Here is a 22972-nt window from a genome sequence, read left to right as displayed (position 1 = left end):
ATACATATAACGATGAACATTTTGATTCTTTACTTACATACTCATGAAAAAGATTATTCTACGTGAACAAATTTATTTTTTGTCATCTGTCTATTATCAGGTACATCGTGTCTTCTTCTGAAGTCATTGTTACAGATGGACCAGCGACAATTGTGAACTTCATGTTACACAAACAGGATGAGAAACACCATATTTAGTCAGCATACATACCACAATATCAGGTATTCAACGATTCACCTTCAATAGATAGTATTTAGTAATTACAATGAGGTATCTGATCTTCCCAAAAGCGAACCAAGGGTGAAAATACATATTTATAAATCACAATCATTTCGGATCATGAGCTTTGTATACACGACATCAACATAATCAGATATTTCTTGGCGTTAAAGGACTACTACCTTCCCGAAATGTCTATTTATTTTTGTTTTCAAATATGAATATAAAACGAAATTGATCAGTTATAGAGTCACAAAAGTTATTAACTTACCGTTAATACTACACTTACCATCATCATCTTAACATTTTAATAAGAAATTAAATAATTTTTTTTTTGTTCCCACCATTGTCCTAGTTACCGTGCGTTGGTTGATAATCATTGCGCCAGACGGCAAAACAGCGAAATGAATCTTCTTTGTTAGCATATAGTTTACCCAGGAATCTTGCAGTTGGTTGATGTTATAACATCCTCTTAGGCTATGAATATACCTTTTCGAATATAATTATTGTTTTAAGAAACTTTTTATTTTTTGTTTCGGAAAGGTAGATAGCCTTTAAATAAAACACACTACGACCATTTACCAAGAAACCTTTATTACAAAGTCTACAAAACTATACATTCCATAAGTTTATATCAATTTACACACTAACGACCAGTATACAAAACTAATATATGGACATCAATATGATCTATCTATCCATTTGGCAATAATTACCTCCCTTGTTTGGGTCTGTTTGAAGCTGGCAAAATGGATTTTGTTGAAAAAAACTACTCCATTTAAAGAGTTGGAAATATTTCTAGGCTATAAACATATCAAATATTTGCTTTATATCGAAATGAAAGTAGGTGCGTGAAAACATACCCATGTTGTTATTACAACGGTGTTTATTAAACAGAAATATAATATTCAAAAACAATTCAAAATCCAGCTATTTGGAACAAAAATCCATGGTAACGTTTTTTACCGAGATCCCTCCCTTGTGGAGGTCTGTTATCGAAGCTAGCAAAATGGATTTTGTTGAAAAAAACTACTCCATTTAAAGAGTTGGAAATATTTCTAGGCTACAAACATATCAAATATTTGCTTTATATCGAAATAAAAGTAGGTGCGTAAAAATATACCCATATTGTTATCACAATGGTGTTTATCAAACAGAGATATAATATTCAAAAACAATTCAAAATCCAGCTATTTGGAACTAAAATCCATGGTAACGTTTTTTACCGAGATCCCTCCAAAATTCGACAATTATTTTTGTCCTCACGGTTGAAATTACATCTTTTTCCCATACAAGGATTTGTGTAAATATTCAAGCAACAATTGACAAATATTTAAGTAGAAAAACTCCTCAGTTATTATTATAAATGAATTGCACCATTTTTAGATGAAGCGTGAATGATATGTGCGGTGGTTTTGATACAATTAAGCTAATGTATATTTAAATGATATGCATATCCACTATAAATGATGACAGCGTCATGATAAAGCACTCAAATATCAATTAAAATTAAATATGTTAGTATATGCACATTTTTGATGATTTTGATCAAAACAGAATACGTATCTACATTCGTATCTAACTCAGTTCTATTTCTGTTTGAAGATTAAATGTGTAAAAATTGAATGAAAACTGTTCCTTTAAAAATTTTAAAAAAAATAAAAAAAAACACTATAAACTATCAAATAACTCTGTACTGTTTTCCAGATGGGAGATAAAATGATGACCAGGTAATGATAATCGTGGATAATCTGATAATCGTGGATAATCTGATAATCGTGGATAATCTGATAATCGTGGATAACATAATACTAATTATCGAGAACTTTGTAATTTTGATCACTGAATTTCTCACGTACTACAGGGTCATCACATCAAGCCATCTTTCAAGGATTCGCTGTTAAAGCAATATAGCAATCATTAGCTTTGAAATCTAAAATCTATTTCATGTAATGTTTCCAACCGATACATTCATTTTAATTCAGATCATTGTCATTTTTAGCAAATTGAATATTTCATCAACTAACTAGTATAAACGTTTTCTAAATTATTTTCGTTTATGTCCTATATAGTGAAAGTGAATTACGAGTTTTCAACATAAAAATCTACTCGAATTGAACAACATAAATAAACAACCTTAATAATACCGATACAAAGAGTATGGCGCTGAAAATATCAAAATACATTTTCTGTTATAAATTTTCTAAAGAAAGGTTTCACCAGGAGCGCTCTATATAGAACATAACACATAGTAAATATAAATAATATCATAATTAAAACTATTGCACATGCACAACCACAAAACTCATTTTCAAAATAGGTTCATGACTTTTAAAGCAAGTCAAATTGATCAGTCAATTATACTTACATGAACTTCCCCGAAGTTGAACAAATTACACAATTCATTCTTTAATATAAGTTTCACCTTTAAATTTTGTTAATGATATGCTTAACATGCTAAAAACCAAAATCAAACCTTTTCATTATCTCTAAATGATATGTTCACATAATATTTAAGTTCAACAACTAATGAAAACTATTGATCAAAATCGTCATCAAATGATTCATTGAAAGTACACATTATTTTCTATATAATAGCTTTTAAGTTTTATGTTATACAGAATGATATCAGAAAATATCTATGATTTTAGACGCTACAATTTTTTTTGTGATGTGTTACAGCCCGACAAATGTGCAGCCCTATACTACCATAAGTTAATACAATAGCCTGATGAAAATAATTTATCCTTAATGCTGTGTGGATGCTGAAAAATCAATATCGACTTAATCATCCCTGAATACAAAAATACACTTTTCCTATTCTAAGACTGGAACAGTCCATTATGAAAATTCGGGGTTGATTACAACAAAAATGCATTGTTTTTTACAAAAATAATAAGCAAATACAGAGGAAAATAATACCATTAATTAATGACGCAAAAACTTCTTAAATAAAAACGTATCATATTTTATCATTTTGATTTTAAATTTTGTATTAATCACACAAGAATAACTATTTAACGAATTGAAACAGATTAATATAATCAAAACTTTGCGAATAGTTGATGGTTACCATGAAATAGTAATTTCGTTGTCAATCAAAAGTGCGAAACGTTCTAAAGATTTGATTTGCTAAATTATTGATGTTTGAAGCAGGTCAAAACAGCAGCGAAATGTTCATGAGATCTGCAATGAAACTAGTAAAATCATACAAGTTATATGAACAAAAAGCCGTATATCTGATGGCATTTTAAAGATTCCACACAACCTACAATACAACACCGCGCCAAAAGTTAGTCCATAATTTCCTTCTTTATTTTATGCTTTATGTTTTTCAACAGATTTGCGCAGTATGGTACCATTTCATTTCAAGGTAACATCATGATTTTCAATTAATCTATTTTTACAAAGAATCACTTATTTCCTGCTGTTAATCTTTTTGTTAAATATATCGCTTCTTGATGTTACCAAAATGGCATACTTAAATTTGTTCATTTGCCTAGGCACATCTTAAGAGACAAAAACCCCTCAAAAATCTGTTTAGAACGTGAAAAGTAAAAAATCATGAAGAATATATAAAATAAAAAAAAAACAAATAGTGACTAAACTTTAGCTTGATGCTATAGGAAACTGAAACATATAATCAAAATATATCCAGCAATATGAATTCGGTAAAAAAATCTGCAATTCTGACAGGTTCGTCTCTGGGTAGAGGTCGACCATGCATGAATTCGGTAAGAAAATCTGCATCTCCATGGTTACGAGCTTTACACAAATTTCATAAAACTGCATCATGGATAATATGGCACGCAAAACAAACCACTGAACAAACAAATAGGCAAAAATTTACAGGCAAATTTTGATACATTACTTGTTGGTCATTTTGCAAGAGACAATCAAAATTACTTCTAATAATTTAAAATGTATATACCCATGGGTATCACTAATTATACTGCACGTGGAAAAGCATGTTCACACAGTAAAATCGAATGATAAATGAGCTAAATTATTTTCAAAGCATCAAAGATTTTGTATACTGCTTCTACAACCTAAATATAATAAAATGGTGATTACATAGTGTATTGTTGAATTCAAAAACAAACAAAAACATTCATACAAACATATCATTCATCACCCTGTACAAAGGTCAATCTCTTTTTATTTAGAAATTGTTGTAGCATAAAAGCAAACAAGCTAGCAACAGCGTTCCTGCCCACAGATTAACAAGAGTTGATAATATACTTTTTATAAATTTACTTTTGACTATAGACGAAATTGTTTCATCTAACGATTGTGTAACTGGACTTTCGTACTTGAAACCATTAGCTAATTATCAAACAGAAAATATGAATACCATTAAATAAGTAATACAATTCTTGCTATATTTCATAAGTATTTTATATATGCTTTAACATTTGAAAAATATTCCATTACCGAGTTCCTTCCCTTCCTAAAAAAATTAACAGCGTCTTTGGAAAATTATTTCAAATGGTTATGGCCCAAGATATCAGCTTTTCATACGATTTGAAATTTCTGCATCCTTATTTATTATTGCCTTTATCAAAACGTATTCAACATTCAAAACAACAAAAAATACAATAGACATCAAAATACCTCTAAAGCACCTGTGTTATTTATTTCAAGGGAAAAATTATGATTTTACTTAGTTCATACCTTTTCTTTGAAAGAAAGCAAATGTTGGACAAACACTAATTTTATGTATTTCAGAAATCAATTCAAGTTAGAAAAAAAAATAATACAACTGTATAACAACTTTCTGAAACTCTGCCCGAGAGAAACTAAACTGATTTCTACAATCATTAAAATTGCCAATGAACGTTTTAATGCTGTTTTGAAACACTAAACGTGCTCCTTTATACTGTGTCTGCATAGAGTCAGTTCATCATTGAATTCAGAGAAACTGAAAAAGAATAATCTCCCTCTAATTCTTTATTCAAGATTAAGGGAAAGGCAACTCTTTAATGACATAAACAATTTGACTAGAAGTGAATACAAAACATGAATGAGACAAATATTCTTGCGTACTTGGTTCTGAACAGACAACACTTATACATGTTACAGATTTACTCCACTGTTGTACTAATCAAGTTGAAACAATTAATCATGGAAACTATAACTTTTAAAAATTATTTCTGTTTGATTTTTTACAGAGCTTATTACCAGCCGTGGTCATTTCAGGATAGGAGGTTTTCGTGAAAGAAAAATGTCGCGTATGAAAAAGAAAAATTATAAGCACAAGACCATTTGCCCTTGCCTGACAAATGCCCTAGGAGCATAAAATCAAAGGAACCTAAGGAACCAGATATGATAAACTAATGATAGAATGTAAGACGTTTTAAACACTAAGACACTTACCGAAGGATGAGGGAGATAAGTAGACAGTAATGCATCTTAACCTTGTACTATTGCTACCCCGAGAGGAGGAAAGAGGTAGATATTGGGAAAACTTTACAAGTGTATTGGCCTTTACGACTCCATTAAATAAACAAATAAATGAAACAGAGTATGATTAAAATGAGACATGTTACAACAGTGGTGTAAATTGTTAAGTATTTGGTTGTCATGACACTGGAACCCTAGCACATTAGGCCTTTCTACCTCCGCAGTCAAATCACATGAGGAATGAGTGACTAGATAGTTATACAGTTATCTATATACAAAATGTCAACCAAGCCAATAATTTAAATAACAGTATTTCCATAACTGCACACTGTATTTTTTTCCACCAGATATTTTTTTCTAAATAGAGTAAATGATATCTCTATTCAGTAAATCTATTAAGCATCAGTTTTGAATTTAACAATATAATTCTACAATTAGCATATTTAAGAGGCCCAATACAGGTCAGTTAAAGGTAAAGTACCAATTTGTAAACTGTTGCTATCTTAAATATTCAACAAACTTTCAGATATTCTCCATCTGTATATTTATAAATGTGTTCATTGGCTTGGTTGACTTTCAATATTAACAATAATTTGTTTATGTATGCAAATATATACTTTTCCTAAGACTACAAAGATATTTTCATATAAATATATACAAAATATATACAATGGATGTAAAATATTTCATTAGAAACATTCAAAATCTTCCCGTATAAACGATGAAATGAAAAATTTCAATGCAGGGGCAATAACTATGTTGCTGCCAGTTCTTTACCAGGAAGACACTTTATTTTGTATTTTTGCCTCAGGCATCAGGGCAACAGCTTTGTCAGCACATGTATACAAAAAAATTGACTGTTGAAATGAGATTTTATGAAACAAGTCTAAGACAGATATTTTAGTTTAAACTCTGAAAAGGTCTCAAAAATCTAGAAAAGTACATTTTATCACATAGTTAAAAAAATATTTTTGACAGATTTTCAGGTTTAACATTGAAAAATAAATTTCACCAAATGTAGCCATTTTGTTCTATTTAATTTTGACATCATATCTTTGTCAAGTAATATAGTCGATGTTCAGGTCATATCAACCATGAGAAATTTGCAAAAATATTACATGTACAAAAACATATACTGGGCGGATTTTGTGATAAAAATATTTAATTAACAGTTGAATCACTAAGTAGCTGAATATCAAAATAGACAGTTTAAGGAGACAGGTTAACACAACCTTGTACAGAAATATAATAGTGTACAGAAGTTATATTTTGGACAAAATTTAATGAATGTGGATAGATATATACAGTGCTACCTGCAGCATATAATATACTCAAAACGCCAGTGGGAAAAAAATTGAAAAAAAAACCCAATTTGATTGCTAGTACTATTTGTTTCCTCAAACTTTCCACCAAACTTCTCATATACAGATCACTAGTCAATGTTTTCATGAAATACTCTTAAATTGGAAAAATTAACATTTTAGCAAATCTAAATTTCACATTTTAGCTTAAATATACATAGAATTTTCTCATTATTTCATGAATCAAATACTTGTGATCATGTCAGAATTGCCAAATAACTGTCCACATGATTTTTTTTTCAAACTCACAGAAAACATTTAAGATCATTATCGATGTAATTAGAACCAAATTAGCATTAGCTGGAAAGTGTAATGATAAAAATTACTTCAAAACATATCATTAATAATAGTATTAAAACTGTTATATTTGAAAACTATTTTGCCGTCTTTTATGAAAGTACAAAAATATTTGAATAAAAAAGAAAGGTCTTTTGGCAAAGAACCTTCCCAGATTGTATTGGACAAAGAAAAATCAACCAATGAAAAGATTCTCTCGTCTAGACACCATACCAGTGCATGCCTTTTCAGGATTATCCATTACTGATGTCAGTTTTTTCTCTCGTTCAAATTATTCATTATAAGACCTCAGTATGTGTCGTCACTTCGGCCGACACAGAAGTATAGTATGCTTGATATAAGTGCCATCCCCGTAGCTCCGACAGCGACCCAGAAACTCCAGCCAAATAATAACATCTCTGTACTGGTTGTCTGTGACTCCATCACAATGGCCTGTTTGTCAAGGTAAGCTTTCGTACCAAACACACATACCGCTACGGCCAGCAATAGGACTGTAAAGACATTAATATATAGATTTGTGTAAAATAATATCAATCTTAGAAATAGATATATTTATAAAGATTTTTTTTACAATTTATGCTTGCTGTTCTATTTAACCCTATGGTAATTGTGTAATTCAATAGTGTTGCGACAAATGTTATTTGGTCATATGTTGTATTGTCCCTTTAAGTATTATTAATGATGTAGAAGAGCGGGAGTAAATTAAATAAGATGAAAAACTTCAGTATTTTACATTGCCTAAAATCAGGTACTCCTGACACAAAAGTCAAATGTATGGGCTGGTCGATTGTATAACATCTTGGCAAGGGCAACTATGCATTTATTGGATCAGTTGCCAAAAGGGGGTACATGTATGTAATTTTGATAAACAATTGTCTCCTTCAATACAAAGCACAGATACATATTAATTTGACAATGATACATACTGGTACTTTTTAAGTTTGAAATTTGCGATACTGTCCAATATTAATCCAAATTGCAAAGATATAAACACACTCTTACATGTGGTGGTCTGCCAACATTAGCTACACAAGTATGCCAGAGTTACTTCCCTTGACACATAGAAAATACTGTATATCTGATGTAGAATTTGGTCAACATCCTTTGTAAGTATCCAAGAACATGCATGCATATATATTGATGAAATTCAACCACCAAAGTTAGATTGTTACATGTAACACATTTTTGGAGGGTGCATAATGAGCATAGTGGTCTTTAATCTTTGTGTTGATTAAAAATGTAAAATGGTCATCAGTAACCCCTAGGCCTTGATATGACATTTTGGCACTACACCACTATAGCGATATGACGTATACATACACACACACTATTGAATCATATTTGCTCTGTCAATTCAATCATAAATTAAGTTCAGATCTTCACAGTCCCCTTCCTCGATACTCCAGGGGTTACCATAACTGACAGTATATCCACCCCTGGACTATCTCGTAGTAAAATTGAAGGCAGTTCAGAATAAAATTTCTGACCAATCACAGGCCTGCAAAGATTTCCTTTTAAGATGACAGAGAGAGCAACGCCCAACTTCAAAGCCACACAGTCAACCACAGTGCACCGTTATACGGCTCTTTTGATGTACATCAAATGACTATATTACCTGTTCTGTCTGATTGCCTCCAATTTCGCTATGAGATAGCTATATAGTCCAGGGGTGTAGAGATTGTATGTGATCGGAACCCCTGGAGTATCGAGGATGCACAGTCCCCTTCCCTGGGATATTTGATCCAGTCTAGCCTTTAAATCACCTTCTCTCCCAATAATACTTACAGGTGAGATTAGCGAAGGCCCCAGTGGCCTGATGAGGGTTACATCCTTTACAAGTCCAGCAGAGAGAGAAGAGACCAATCAAAAGAGACAGCATGGAACTAGCCACGGCACAGGACATCAGACCCTGAACGGCCTTAAACCAATCTGTCAATAAAATAAGAATTATTAGAACATTTCATCTTTAAATTAATAAATAATTATTTGATTTGTCAGAGCACAGGCCATCAGGTCATAATGGCCTAATTATGAACCCATCTGTGAATAAAATAGGAATTATTATAACATATCTTATCTGTCTTTAATAATTATTTGATACCCATTATGTGTCATCTAATGAAAGCTGCATGCAGGCCGACCTGCCTGACCATTTTATGTATACAATGTGTACCAGCAGCAACTTAAATTTTATTTCATCTTGATAATGCCAAATCCTTAATTACCACCTACTACATCAAAATTACCAGAAACTCCAAAGCATTCATGAAACCCTTCACAATGGCATTCAATTAGGTAATACAAAGGAAAGGGAGGTAACTCTAAGATCTAACATTTAATTGCTGTGTAGTGAATCTATTTTAAATCTGAAATTTTTTATACACTATATCCGTAATGGTAACATGCCAGAGTTTCCTCTTTCTCCAGAATTTGTGAGAGAAACAAAAAAAAAAATGACTACCTGTAGATACATTTTGAATTGTAACAATTAACATCATGGAATTTGGCCAGGCATATGCATGATATGGTACCCCTGAATATCTAAATGTTTAAACTTATGTTATTTTGTTTTGTATATCTAGATGGATATAGAACACCCAAATATAATTACATTAACTCATTCATCCTGAAATTTCATAATGGACTGGTCTAGTCTTTGATTTAGAAGAGTCTAAATCTGTCTCCAGGGGTGAATAAGTTAACATTATATATACAAAACACAAAGAGTCTGATCAAACGTATTGTGTAATGTGAATTTTAACAAACTTTTAGAGACCAGGAAGTGATTAATTTTTGTTACATGTTTGGTGGAGCATGTGTGCATGCATACCTATTTTTGACAGAACGCTTATCAAACATAAACATCTCTTTCAACCTCCATACTACAGTATGTTAAGTCTATTTTTAATCTTAAGCTTCTAAAACTATTTGTATTACATTATAATATAGGAAATTAATTTTTCTAGATAAAAAAATCTTATATCAAAAGAAGAACACTATGGCTATAGCTAATTCACTGATTGGCTGTGGGCCAGACTTGTGTTATTTTTTTTATTTTTTTTTTTTTGTGTGTACCTTGAAAATAATTTGAGAGCTAAACACAATCACAAACAGATGTTGGAACTATAATATCTATATGTTGATCATTTAAAAGCTAGTTATTCTCTGATATTTTTTCTTACAAATGAAGTTTTTGACAAAAAGTTATTTTGTAGGTTCAATGTGTGTGAATAAAACTACTTTTGTACATGTACCTATTTTGTTTTTAAAATGTACCCTGAAGTGCATTTTTAATTTTGACTCTCTTAAAAATCGTTTTTATCAGAACTTTATAAATATATTTGAATACCTCCTCTTGGTAAGAATAAAATAATGGGACAATGTATTTATTATTAATTTCCATGGCCATATATACATGTAACATGCAGTAAATTTCTATAGATGCCCTACTAGATATAATGTACATGTTGTGTATCTATGTGAAATAGATCTACCTTGTACATAAACATAAAATGGAGTATACAGTTGTGACCATTCAACACATGCACATCTGTGTAAAGTGCCATTTTATGATCAATTTGTATTTGATAGAGCACAAATTGGTAACACACCCAGTGCCCAGCACAGCTAGCCCTTCACTGGCAAACTGATGATAAAACCATTACAACCTGTCTGTTGACTGTGGCAAGTGTTTTCTGTATCTCAACACCTGTCTAAATCTGCCTTTGGTGATGGTGTGTGTGTGTGGGAGTGGGGAGGGCACATTGGTAGCACTACATTTGTATATAACCCCTCCCCCAAAATATCAGAAAGGGGCATAAATTTGTATCATATTCACTGTTACTTGTATCTGTGTGGGGTTTTATTGGTTTAACGTTGTATTAACAGCCAAGGTCATGTAAGGACGTGCCAGGTTTGTTGGTGGAGGAAAGCCAGAGTACCCTGAGAAAAACCACCGACCAGCGGTCAGTACCTGGCAACTGCCTCACATGGGATTCGAACTCCCAACCCAGAGGTGGAGGGCTTGTGGTAATATGTTGAGACATCTTAACTACTCGGCCACCGCGGCCCCTTACTAGTGCCCCTCCCCCTGTAATAACATACAATCAAGACATAACAATCTGAGGAAAAAAGGCATACTGGGGGAAGGGGGTGTATCAATGTTACTGTAACAGATTAGTGTGTCATGGTGAGTATACATGTAAACAGAAAGAGTTGAAATATAGCTGACTTTTTTGTAAGTTTTTTTTTTCTGCACGTATATGTACAGCTTACATTTTGGTCCTGAATTATCACCCAAATCCCTCCTCCCCATCTGTTATAATTTTTAAGCACTCTGGGCACCAATTACAGTGAATATAGTTCTGTTCCTCTTTCAAACACAAAACATGACTACATATAATGTATATACATCTAATTAAGGAACTGGAATTGCTGCCACAGCTATCAGACACTTTGTATGTATATGGAGTAACCATGTGGTGCTTGGAGTAAAGGTATTCCTGGTCCTTGTAACAATTACCCTTGGAACTAGACACAGGAAACCAGCCTCTCTTCCCAAACAGTAGCCAGCTCTGTACTAGTGTCACTTGTACATCTCAGACTGTTTATCTTCTCCTCATACAAACAAAGCTACTAGATATATACATATCTACAGCATTGTTTACCATTATACACCAGTACAGTTCCATGTATATTGTTAAGGCTTGAGTGTCTGTCTGGACAAACACAACAGAATAACAGAAAATGTTTTATCAAAATATGCAAACTGTACAAAATATACATTGTTAAGGCTTGAGTGTCTGTCTTAACAAACAACAGAATAACAGAAAATGTTTTATCAAAATATACAAACTGTGCAAAATATACAATCTGTACCTATATGTGTAGGGGGAATACATGTATAACAATCTCAACCATTATTCGTGGCAGCTAGAATTCTTAGATCAGCTCAGACTGTCAAATGTAGAAGCAAGACTTCAATGTGTATTGGCTATGGACAATTACACAAATTGTCTTCAAAATATTAAAAGTTTTCTCTGTAAAAGTTTACATAGTTTTTGGATAGTTTTTTTTTTAAATCAACCTTCTATTAACAGCCAGGATCATGTATAAGGACCCCCCAGGTTGGATGGTGGCCACATGGAGGAAAGCTGGAGTACCCGGGGAAAAACACTGGCGTCCAGTGATGAGGATTCCAACTTACAACCCAGAGGTGGAAGGCTTGTGGCCAAATTTGTCGGTTTACTTTGATTTGTAATACTGATATAAAGTGATTTTATCTAATTATGAGTATATGGACAGTGACAAGGAGAAATAATCAAGTGTTAAAATCCATTCAAGTAGTATAAGGCACGATTAGGTATCAATAGTTAAAAATAAATAAAAATTCTAAATAGTTTACGTAATTCATTTTGTCATAATAAATTATCCACTTTTTATCTCAATATGTTTTCCAATATCAAATGTAGTAATTTCTCATAGAATTTCATTTCTTGTTTCCTCATGACTTATTGGGTTACAATTTATATCATATATGATGTACCTATCTATATGTAGGAAATTTGAATTTGTACATATTGTATAGCGTTTTGAGAACTCTAAAAAAAAGTATGTATTAAGAAGATTAAAAATATTTAATTGTATCCTAAAACCAAACAACAGGATCATGAAGCAATCTAATAAGTAAATATTGGATAAGTTTTTGCTTAACCAATGAAAAATGACGATGTAATTTTAATAATGCCATTGATCTAGATCTGTGATTAGCTGAGTCAACAAGTAAGGAAGTTTTTGACTTACAAAAAGAGTAGGGACCAGCTGCCGTCCTAGCTACAGACCTGAGAAATATACAGTGACTGACATAAATATATAGCCAGCTGAATTCTTTCACCCTTTTTCCATGTCGTTTGTTCTCTATTAAAACATACATCAGCATGCATGTATCCCATATGATTTTTGTACCAAAACTCAAAGCTACAAATGTACCATGGCAGACTTCTTATTCAATCATATGCAGGATACATAAACATCTCCTCCTGGCCAAAAACCATCAGGTAAACTTTAATGCGACCTGCTGGAAGTTAAGCCAGTCTTGAAATAAAACTTAGAAAAAAGTGTGTACAAATGGATATCAGCTGCTGCTATCAGCAAAGATTATGATGGAGAGATCATATCGGGCAACATCCACAATATATTTCTTTTTCTTCTACTTGACAACCTCACACACAGCTATCAGGGAGATGCAGGGGTCATACCTGGCTATATAGAGCCAGATTTAAACATCTCCTAAAGAACCGCCATAGCTAGGAAAAGATTGCAGATTTGTTTTAGTTTTGCTTTTTTCTATTTTAATTCCATCACAAGAATATTCAACATTTATTTATTATATATATATAAATATATATAGAGAGAGAGGGGGGAGAGAGGAGGGCAAGCAAGGTAAACATATTTATTTATCCTCTTCTCCCTCCTCATCACCCTCGAGCTCACAGATCTAGATATATCTGGAAAAGGCCCCTTAAGACATGTCCTCACACAATCTCTCCAGGGCCTCGATCCAAACTATCAAAAACTCTATTGTACCTCATTGTACTGTAATGATGTAATCTAGATCTTTTAGTACCAAACTAAGACCTCCCCAGGCCCAGATAACTCCACACCCTCAGACCTCTAGATCAGTGAATTATAATATATATCATACAGGTTTATTTTCCCTTCCATAACAGTACCCTCAAGACTAATGTGTATTCATTTAGATAATATATCATGACCCAATAGCTTTACTGGTATATAACCCCCCACCCTCTCCACCTCTTCTCACCACCTTCACAACTTGTGACACATACCACTATCCTCTAGAGCCCTCTGGAGCTCCCTCACAGCTAATGGAGGTTTGTGTAGTAGCGACATGTGCATCACATGCTCCCTCCCCCCTCACGACCCTCATAGCTGGCAGGGATCGACATGCTCCCTAGATGCTACCTCTTCAACACCCTCACAACTACCAGGGATCAGTATATATAATAATGGCTCACCATTCTCTACTCTCCCTCCTCAACATCATCACTTACAACTACCATGGATAACAGTTATAGTAGTATTCCCCCTCCACCCCCTCCTCAACATGTGCACCCTCACATTTCTATATAGTTGTACACATACAGCTGCTCAATCTCCATCCTCAATACCCTGAAATTAAATCAGAGAGGTGTACATGTGCAGAGGTCATATTGGGCAAACCCACTCCTCAACACCCCCATATATATATAGCTATCACAGAAAGCAGAGATCATGTAGGGCAAGCTATACCTCCCCCTCATATCTTCACCTCAGACAAACTTTGGAACAGAAAGCACTTCACAAGATAAACTTTTAAGTGATATCTCTAGTGATCTGTATCCCTCCAAACAGAAATCTAGGGGTGATAGCTTTTTGGTTATAGGTAGATATGTATGTCATATTACACCACATAATTCAAATATGTTATAAACTCACCATATTTTCCATAATAAACATACACCTCTCCCCACCATGTCCACTGCACCCTAAAACTCAAAACTGCTTCACTAAAACTGAATACGGCCGTAAAGTGATGCTTGCACAACAGGTAGTAATAACTTCTATACTATTTGTTTTCATTTCTCTTATATGAAATCAATGTGTACAAAAAACTGCCAAATACGTATGGATTGCTAGAGCTCTGATTACAGCGACTACGGTAAATGATACTCTAATAAGGTTGGGGCCTATTAAGACAATGTAATTGGGTGGTAAGGTCTATAGATAAGCATTATCTTCAAGGAGCTATTGGAACTACAGGCCTAACTAACCTTACACCACCCAACAAATTACACATTCTACATCTACGTGTGTGTAATAGAGTCACACTCACAGACAACAAGGCTGTGAATCCTCTGTAATTATACTAGATGGTCTCTGTACATCAATATAGTGTTCAGTAAGAAAAGATTTTATTTGGTTTCATATAATGTATCAAAGCAGTACATCATAGTATCCTATGGAATGTCTTAATTATATTACCGTATATAATTTCTACAAGTGGATCTTGGATGAAAACTAATTAGTGCAGACCTAAGCCTGCATGCATGCAGTTAGTTAGTTAAGATAAATATTATAATCAGAAGATATAAAATTTGCTAGAATGTAATTTATATATGTATATACATTCTAAAGGGATGTTTTCTGCAAGGAAAGTTTTCAAAACATGTTTTTTTCTGATTTATATTTTGAAGGGTCCTTTTTACTTCATTTTGGAAGAGAAAGTTAGTAGATTATGTATGTGAAATGTACTATAAATTTCATGTTTTTGATGTGGGATTTTTTTCCCCTCATGCTCTTGGTACTACTGCTTCTCAATATCTCATAACATTAACCTGGAATGTATCCTCAAATGACCTTGCAGGCATTTAATATGACATTAAACAAACAAAATAAGACATCTCTTCCAGACCCACAACAGGACCATGTATAGCCAGATCTAGAGATATATAGGTCAGCCGCTAACTCCTGATAGAAAGGACAACATCTATAAACAAACAAACCAAGGGTGTGACCAGGTATATTATATATACAACCTTTAGCTTCTAGGTATTCCTGATCAGTAGTAGGACACATTATAATTACCTGGGGCCCAGACACAGTGACACAAACATCCTTAATTTATTATATACTGTCTGTTACAATCATACACAAATTAAAAAGATACTTTGTTGATCTCCCAAGGTTTATAAATTATTCATAATTATTCTATCCGTAACAAGAGCTTGATCATGCATGTTGTTGTCTCATCTGATTTTATTAGTTTGACTATACAATGCCATGAATACCATAATTACAATCTACATGTATCAATTGCAGCAGTATAGGCCAATATTCAATTATATCAAAGTGATGACCTACTTTTGTCTGCATCAAAAGGAAATGTTTTTCATGTAAATTAATATTTTTTAACATGTGACTTGAATTCAATTAATCTTTATTTTAGTTAACTTCTTGGCTCCAGTAAATGTGTTAAATTTGCAGAGAAGTAAAATTTAGCACACGCAATGCAATTATTCCGCAAATACACCCAGAACCATGGCCATCTGTCCTGACCATGGCCATTTATTAGGTCGAAGACAGTAACTAAATTAATCTACTAATGTTCAGTCCTGCAATGCATCGGATATAATTAGACTGACATTTGACTGCCAATTGTCTTTAAATCTAGCATGTCTCCCTCATAAAATCTTTCCTGATATTATATAAATGAACATATAAATGAAAGCCAACCACACCTGGACATTTTGACCTTTAGACAAACTCCCATTGTTATAACTCTATAGGCCACAAGTACCTTTTAATGTATATCATCCCTTTAGGTAAACCGACCATACCTCATTATTGTCAGACCACTGATTTAATTTTTTCTGGTGTGTACGATATACAGTGATTATGCTATGAAGTATATGTATCTACCAGTATATATTAGTGTGTATTTTGCCTGAAGTGTTATAGGTACAACTGTTTTGATGGTAATGGGAATCAACTACTTCAAATTATTTGTATAGTACAAATATCAGATCTGTATAATGTTTACCTGAAAGCCATATACGTATGTATTATATTGACAGCTAGGGGAAAACATAGTATTATTATGTACATGCATGTACCGACAATAATAGATAGACTATAATTGTCAATATATGGCTGAAATATCAATATAATTATATCTAATTAAAGACAACTCTGCTAGTGGAGGATATCAGTTTCTGCTTATTATATAGAACCTAATTGTTATATTTTTGAGAAGTTCAAGGTTTCAAAATGTATATACAATTTAGTTGATTTCTGTAATCCTATCTATTATTAATTAAATGCTAAATGAAGGGGAGATAACTCAATCATATAGTCTATTATATTCAATTATGTGAAAATTCTTTTTTTTTAAACTGCATGTATGCCTATATTATCTAGGATATTACTAATATAATGCAAAGTGAACAAACTGTCAATCTACCAGTATATAACAGACATCGCGAAAGTTGAAAAAAATGGCCGGACATTCAGACCGGCAAGGACTGTGAGTAAGCTAGACCGAACAAGATTTTGATGGACCGAACATACCTAATGTAATGTAAATTTTTGAAGTAAACATAACTTCCTGCTATTAGTATCCAGGCAGCTGTTTTCATGATCATCTTATGCAGTTTACGTTTTGTCAGGTTTGGCAAAAGCGTTATACTTCAGAGGCGCCATTTCTACAGACTTTTGGTACTTAATAATTGTCGGACAGTCGGTCTGGACCGGATTTTAAAATAGGTGGTCTGAGTCAAATTTTGCCAGACATGTCCGTCAGACCAGCAACTTTCGCAATGCCTGATATAAATTCAAAGTAAGAGTTTATATGTTTAGCCGTTTACGCTGTACATGTCCCCACTCTAGATCCCCATTGATATCCTTTTTCAGGCATAGAAAATCAAATGAACCTCTTTTTCCAAAAGTCCATTGATAAAAAAAATGCAGTTATAGAGACTACATTCATTTTCAAAAGGGCCCCATATAGGAAACACCAATTGCAAGCTCAATGAAACCCTGCTTTCTAAAGTCTTTTTTTCTATACAACTGTGACAGCTCATATTGCGAGCAATCTATATATCTATATATTAACATTGTATTATTTACATAAAAATAAAGCATTTTATATCTGACAACTCTAAATTTGACCTACAAATATACATTTAGCTATAAACATACAAGCATTTTTTATCAGATGAACTATGAATTTGAACTACTTATATATATACAAGCAATAATAACGTACAAGTTAGTTTATGGAGAAATGGCCTGGTCTGACTCCATTTATACCTATACTATTATATAATGTTTTTGGTAAACCAGATAGAAGTTTAACAGGTACACAACTACTACCATATGTAAAATGGCCTCAAGAACAAGAAAATGCACTTAAGTTACTTAGTTGTAACTTCAAGAACTTATAGATATACAAATATTTCAAGCCTTAGGTTGCATGTGTTCAGTGAAACTTAACCCATGTACACAGTACTATATATAAAGTGTTCTGTTGTAACTTTACATATATATATATGCTTAAGACTGCATGCATGTGCTAACAATTATGATTCCATTGCAACATGTAAAGCTAAAGTATGTTATCATAATGAGAAATTTAAGAGTCTAAATTCATCAACCAGCAGGCCTTCCTTAGCTTGTTAATGTTTAATATTGACCATCATTTATATTATAGACAATAGACATTGAGGATCAATTTTAATTCAATTTTTTGAACACTAGCTCTGCTAAAACCCATGCCAAACGAAAGCTATATATACATATTAATTAGCATATTATAATTACCATTCACAGGAATATTGTATTGCAATGGTACTCGTGTATACTATATTTTGACTTTCATTACAATGAATAAAATATTGTTTAAACTAAATTCAAGATATCAAGAATAATTAACACATGATATAAGCTATTTAAGTTGCTCTTCTTATATCTACATTTGTTGGCCTTGAAATTCTTTTATTGAATTTTTTTATCAATTTAACGATACCGCATAACAAGAGCTGTTGGAGAACAGCAATGCTCCCCTATTCAGAAGAAGTTGATGTTCAAGTATTTACTATTCAAACATGGAAATATGACAAATTAACAGACTCAAAAACCCCCTAAAGGGCCCCAAATTGGTTGTATTATCACGTTCAGCATCCATACACATTAGGAAAATAAAATCATAAACATTTATGATGACTTAAGCTTAAACAATTGACGAAACAGAAACTTGCTCAAAAACTTTAACGTGAAATGGGACGCCAACGCTGATGCCGACGCCGGGGTGACAACATTAGCTTCCCCTATTCTTCGAATAGGCGAGCTAACAAATTAATATAACACTACCGGTAATTATCCAGCAATTAATGTAGGATATTTTTCTTGTGAGTCCTGGTCGCATCAAAGTATGCATATGGGTCACATACATGCAATCACATATATTAAACCATATTATATATATGATGAGTTTTTATCCACTACCATATTTTTTTATTAGTGTGGCGGGACTCAAATATCAGTGATGTCGATGACCATCAATGCAACCAATAGAGAGGTCCCGGGTTCGAGCCCCAGCAGTCAGGCAGACATATTTCACTCTCTTGAAACATTAATATTTAGCAGATTCATATATACATTACAAATGCATGAGCTTTAATTTCATGGTCATCAAATAAATTAAATAATTCAATTAAAATGAATACAGTACTTTTAAATTAATACAATAATATTAATGCTAGCAACATGTATTAATATCAAATAAATAACATTTAGGTTTAATGGACCTGATTAAATATTTGTTTGGCATTGGTTGCTTATTTCATGACTACATCAATATCACATTTACATACATGATTATGTAAATGTAATATTGATAACCATTTGTTTATCAGAATCTGTGGTGTACGTCATACAATTAACCAATAATTAGTTTACATTGTTGTTATAGGTTTAATATTAACACGTTCTCAGTATTTCCAAACTTTTGAGGAATTGGTCTCTGGGTCTAATTAAGGCTGAAGTAGTTCAATAAAGAACAAGAAAAACAAAATGTATAAAATAAAACTAAAAGAATGATTCCAGTAGCATACACTACATGAAAACCTTCAGAAAAGAAGTTTCTTTTAAATTTATAAAATGCTTAGGATTATGTCGCTTTCAAAAATTATTGATATACTTGATATGAAGACATAACTTCCTGGACTAGGTATGTCTCCTAACCTAATTATAAACATCGAATACACACAGATCACATTTGTTTGTGTATTGGAATTTCGGTCTCAAACAGACATGGAGCTAAATTGGATATTCTGATATTATACAATACCTGGTAAACTTTTCTCGATATGGAAATCATCTGAGAAGAACCATTCACAATTAGCTAATGACGAACTGGCATCAAAACCTCCTCGACAGTTTATCCACAACCCACAATGGCAATCTTTGGACGAGCACCCGCAGAGTGCGTCGCCTAGATTTCGAAAATGTAACCAGTTTGGAAGCGAAAACGACACGATTGTAGCAACTGTTGTGATCAATACACATACAATAGCAGTGATTATTATACAATTAGGCATCTTGTATCTCGTAAATCCTCCTTTTTGAAGTTATTAAGTCACTTTCTGGTTCCAAATAATTTCTTTCTCTTTTTTATGGAGCCCCTACTTTGACAACTTCCGGTTTTGGTCGGTATATGTATCTATCGAATTAACAAACATACAAACGGAACGAACTCATACTCGTACTTGATCATGAGTTGAAGTGGACATGGATTAAATTCCGATTTTATGCCATGTAAACATCTTATCCCACAACTAATAAAAGAAGAGTGAACCTTTATAACGTGAATATTTTAAACAATGATATTAGCTTTTATCTACAAGATTTCTTTTCACGATAAACAAATAGTCACACACCCACTGTATAATATGGCTTTGCTCGGGGCTATCTAGATGTGTTCAGTGAGTGTGTTTACTTGTATATAATGAGAGTTTATATGTAAATGAATGTCTAACTATTTATGATAACAGTAAAACAGATGTGAAGAGGAACATTCAGATCGTTTCTAATTTCCTCAATGAAACTAAATAAAAAAAAAAACACTTTTTAATTTTCATGTTAGGCCATTTTTTTCAGTTCTGAATCCGCGACGTCAGGGCGTGCTGGTACAAAACATGTAGGCTTTAGGTTCCAAAAGAGAAAACGAAAAAGAAATAGGAACTAGACAATAAAAGACATATGAAACAGGAGCAAGTTTTGCCTCCTACAAGCTGTATATCTACATTATATATACATTTGTACTATTTTCAAAGTTGTAAATTTTACAATAACAAAACCCTTCTCTAAATTTAATCAGTTCAGATGAGATTAATATAGAGAACACTGATGTCCATGACCTGTACATACTAATTTTTGAACACATTGAAAGCTTTAGTTATGTAGGCAAATTTAGTTTATTAGGCCTGTCTTGCACTCGCGTGTTTTTTAGCCTTGTTGGTTGATGATAGGTTTCTGAAAATCAAAATAACTTATGACACAGAACAGAAAACAAAGAAAGACATTAAAGCCTAACGCAAAGTTTAAAAGTAGGAATGGAATACAAAAACAATAATACATGTACATACCTGTATTACAATCTATCTTCTACAATCTATCTGACCCACAATCACAGGACCGAGAGTTTCAAATTTAGGTAATAGGATACATATGAAAATACCCTGTATACACATGTAACGTTTTAAGTTTCATTTTTATTATGGAATGGGTAGCCGCATTGTAATGTACATTGAATCGGATATGAAATTGATTTCAGTAAATCTTTAATTTAAAAGTGTACTTTAACAATACATTGAATAACAACCGACGTGTTTTTGGACAGTAAAACATAAAGCTTTATCAAAACTAGTAGGAAAGGTTTTAGATGGCATGAACAGTTTTAAGTAGATAATTGAATTAATGCATTTGGAGCTGAGTGACTTTGCTACTGTAATTGTAAAAGTAAAAAGGTGCATGTTTTTTTGTTGTTTTTTTTTGTTTTTTTTTTGTTTTTTTGGGGGGGGGGGTTCGTCTATTTACAGATGTAGCTGAAACCACAGGGATCTGAGAATAGATTACAGATGATATAATTATGGACCCACCAGAGTGTCCTAAGACCATTCTTAGACGTCTTAGAGGTCTAAATCGAAAAACGATATAAATCATATTCTACATGGTACTATATTTGTACGAGAAGGGTTGAAACTCATAGACTCCAAATTTCTAACCCGCTTACCTTTAGCGGCTATAAAAACACATTTCTAGTTTATCGTCATAAAATCGGTTACTCTCGTTGGAAAGGGCGATAATTTTCCTTTCAAAATCATCCTACATATCTATACAAAGTGTCGTCATAAGACGATAAAAGCCCCATTATGACAAACATGAGGCTTCGTCTGCAATCTCATTGGCCGGCTATGAAAAGTCCACAGTTGTATATGTTTGAATAGTAACGGCGAAATCCATATGTAGATGTACAACGTCCCGAAAAGATAGACATTTCATAGCTGGCCAATGAGATTGCAGCCGAAGCCTCGCTCATGCATATTATATCGGCCACGAAGCCAGTATGAATTTTAAATAGATGACGTTCAAGGCGTTTGTCATAATATATTTGTACTATGGGCAGCCTAATGAGACTTATCCAAACTCAATTTTTGAATCGTCTCTCTGTTAATATGTTAATATGATTTTCATTCTTCTTCTTTTTTTGTGTTATTTAAAATCATCAAATATTTAAGTAAGGTAACTCCTAAGAAACTAATTATGGATAAACACTATTAATTACAAATCTAGTCATCAGTGGATGGCTAATTGTGTTATACACATGTGGACTTTATAGCCTGTATCTGTTGTGGCGAATAGGACCAATATAAAAAAAATATACATACTATCCAAGTATAGTTAGAATCATGTGATAATATTTGGTTATAATATATAAAATGAAAATTAAATGTTGATTTATAGTTACAATAAAAATGATCAAAAATTATGTCATTCCTCATCTAGGAGTTACCTCCCCTTATTTTCATAAACCTCACCATGTATGTACCAGGCTACGTCTGATGTCTAATGTA

At 32.7% G+C, this 22972-nt stretch overlaps 1 protein-coding gene across 2 annotated transcripts; it reads right to left on the bottom strand.

Annotated features, from left to right (window-relative positions):
* Positions 1 to 796: 796 nt before the first annotated feature.
* Positions 797 to 20545, bottom strand: LOC138317692 (uncharacterized). 2 transcript variants are annotated; one of them, XR_011207790.1, is made up of 4 exons: positions 20188 to 20545; positions 9066 to 9209; positions 2025 to 7771; positions 797 to 1988 (listed from the first exon to the last, which is right to left on the bottom strand). XR_011207790.1 is itself a non-coding variant. In XM_069259532.1 (3 exons), the coding sequence occupies exons 1-3, from the start codon at positions 20435 to 20437 to the stop codon at positions 7569 to 7571; spliced, it is 597 nt and encodes a 198-aa protein (XP_069115633.1). In that variant the 5' UTR covers positions 20438 to 20545; the 3' UTR covers positions 797 to 7568. The 2 variants fall into 2 exon arrangements, 1 of the variants encoding a protein (XP_069115633.1); XM_069259532.1 differs by having other exon boundaries at positions 797 to 7771.
* Positions 20546 to 22972: the final 2427 nt, after the last annotated feature.

This window comes from Argopecten irradians, chromosome 3, assembly GCF_041381155.1.
Source record: "Argopecten irradians isolate NY chromosome 3, Ai_NY, whole genome shotgun sequence".
NCBI classification, from domain to species: domain Eukaryota; kingdom Metazoa; phylum Mollusca; class Bivalvia; order Pectinida; family Pectinidae; genus Argopecten; species Argopecten irradians.
This window is presented reverse-complemented; position numbering and strand designations above follow the sequence as displayed.

Coding starts and splice junctions, on each gene's coding strand:
- LOC138317692 (XM_069259532.1), bottom strand. CDS start 20,437: ATGCCTAATTGTATAATAATCACTGCTATTGTATGTGTATTGATCACA. Junction 9,210..20,187: donor TATCGAGAAAAGTTTACCAG/GTATTGTATAAT, acceptor TTTTATTGACAG/ATTGGTTTAAGGCCGTTCAG. Junction 7,772..9,065: donor GGCCTTCGCTAATCTCACCT/GTAAGTATTATT, acceptor ATGTCTTTACAG/TCCTATTGCTGGCCGTAGCG.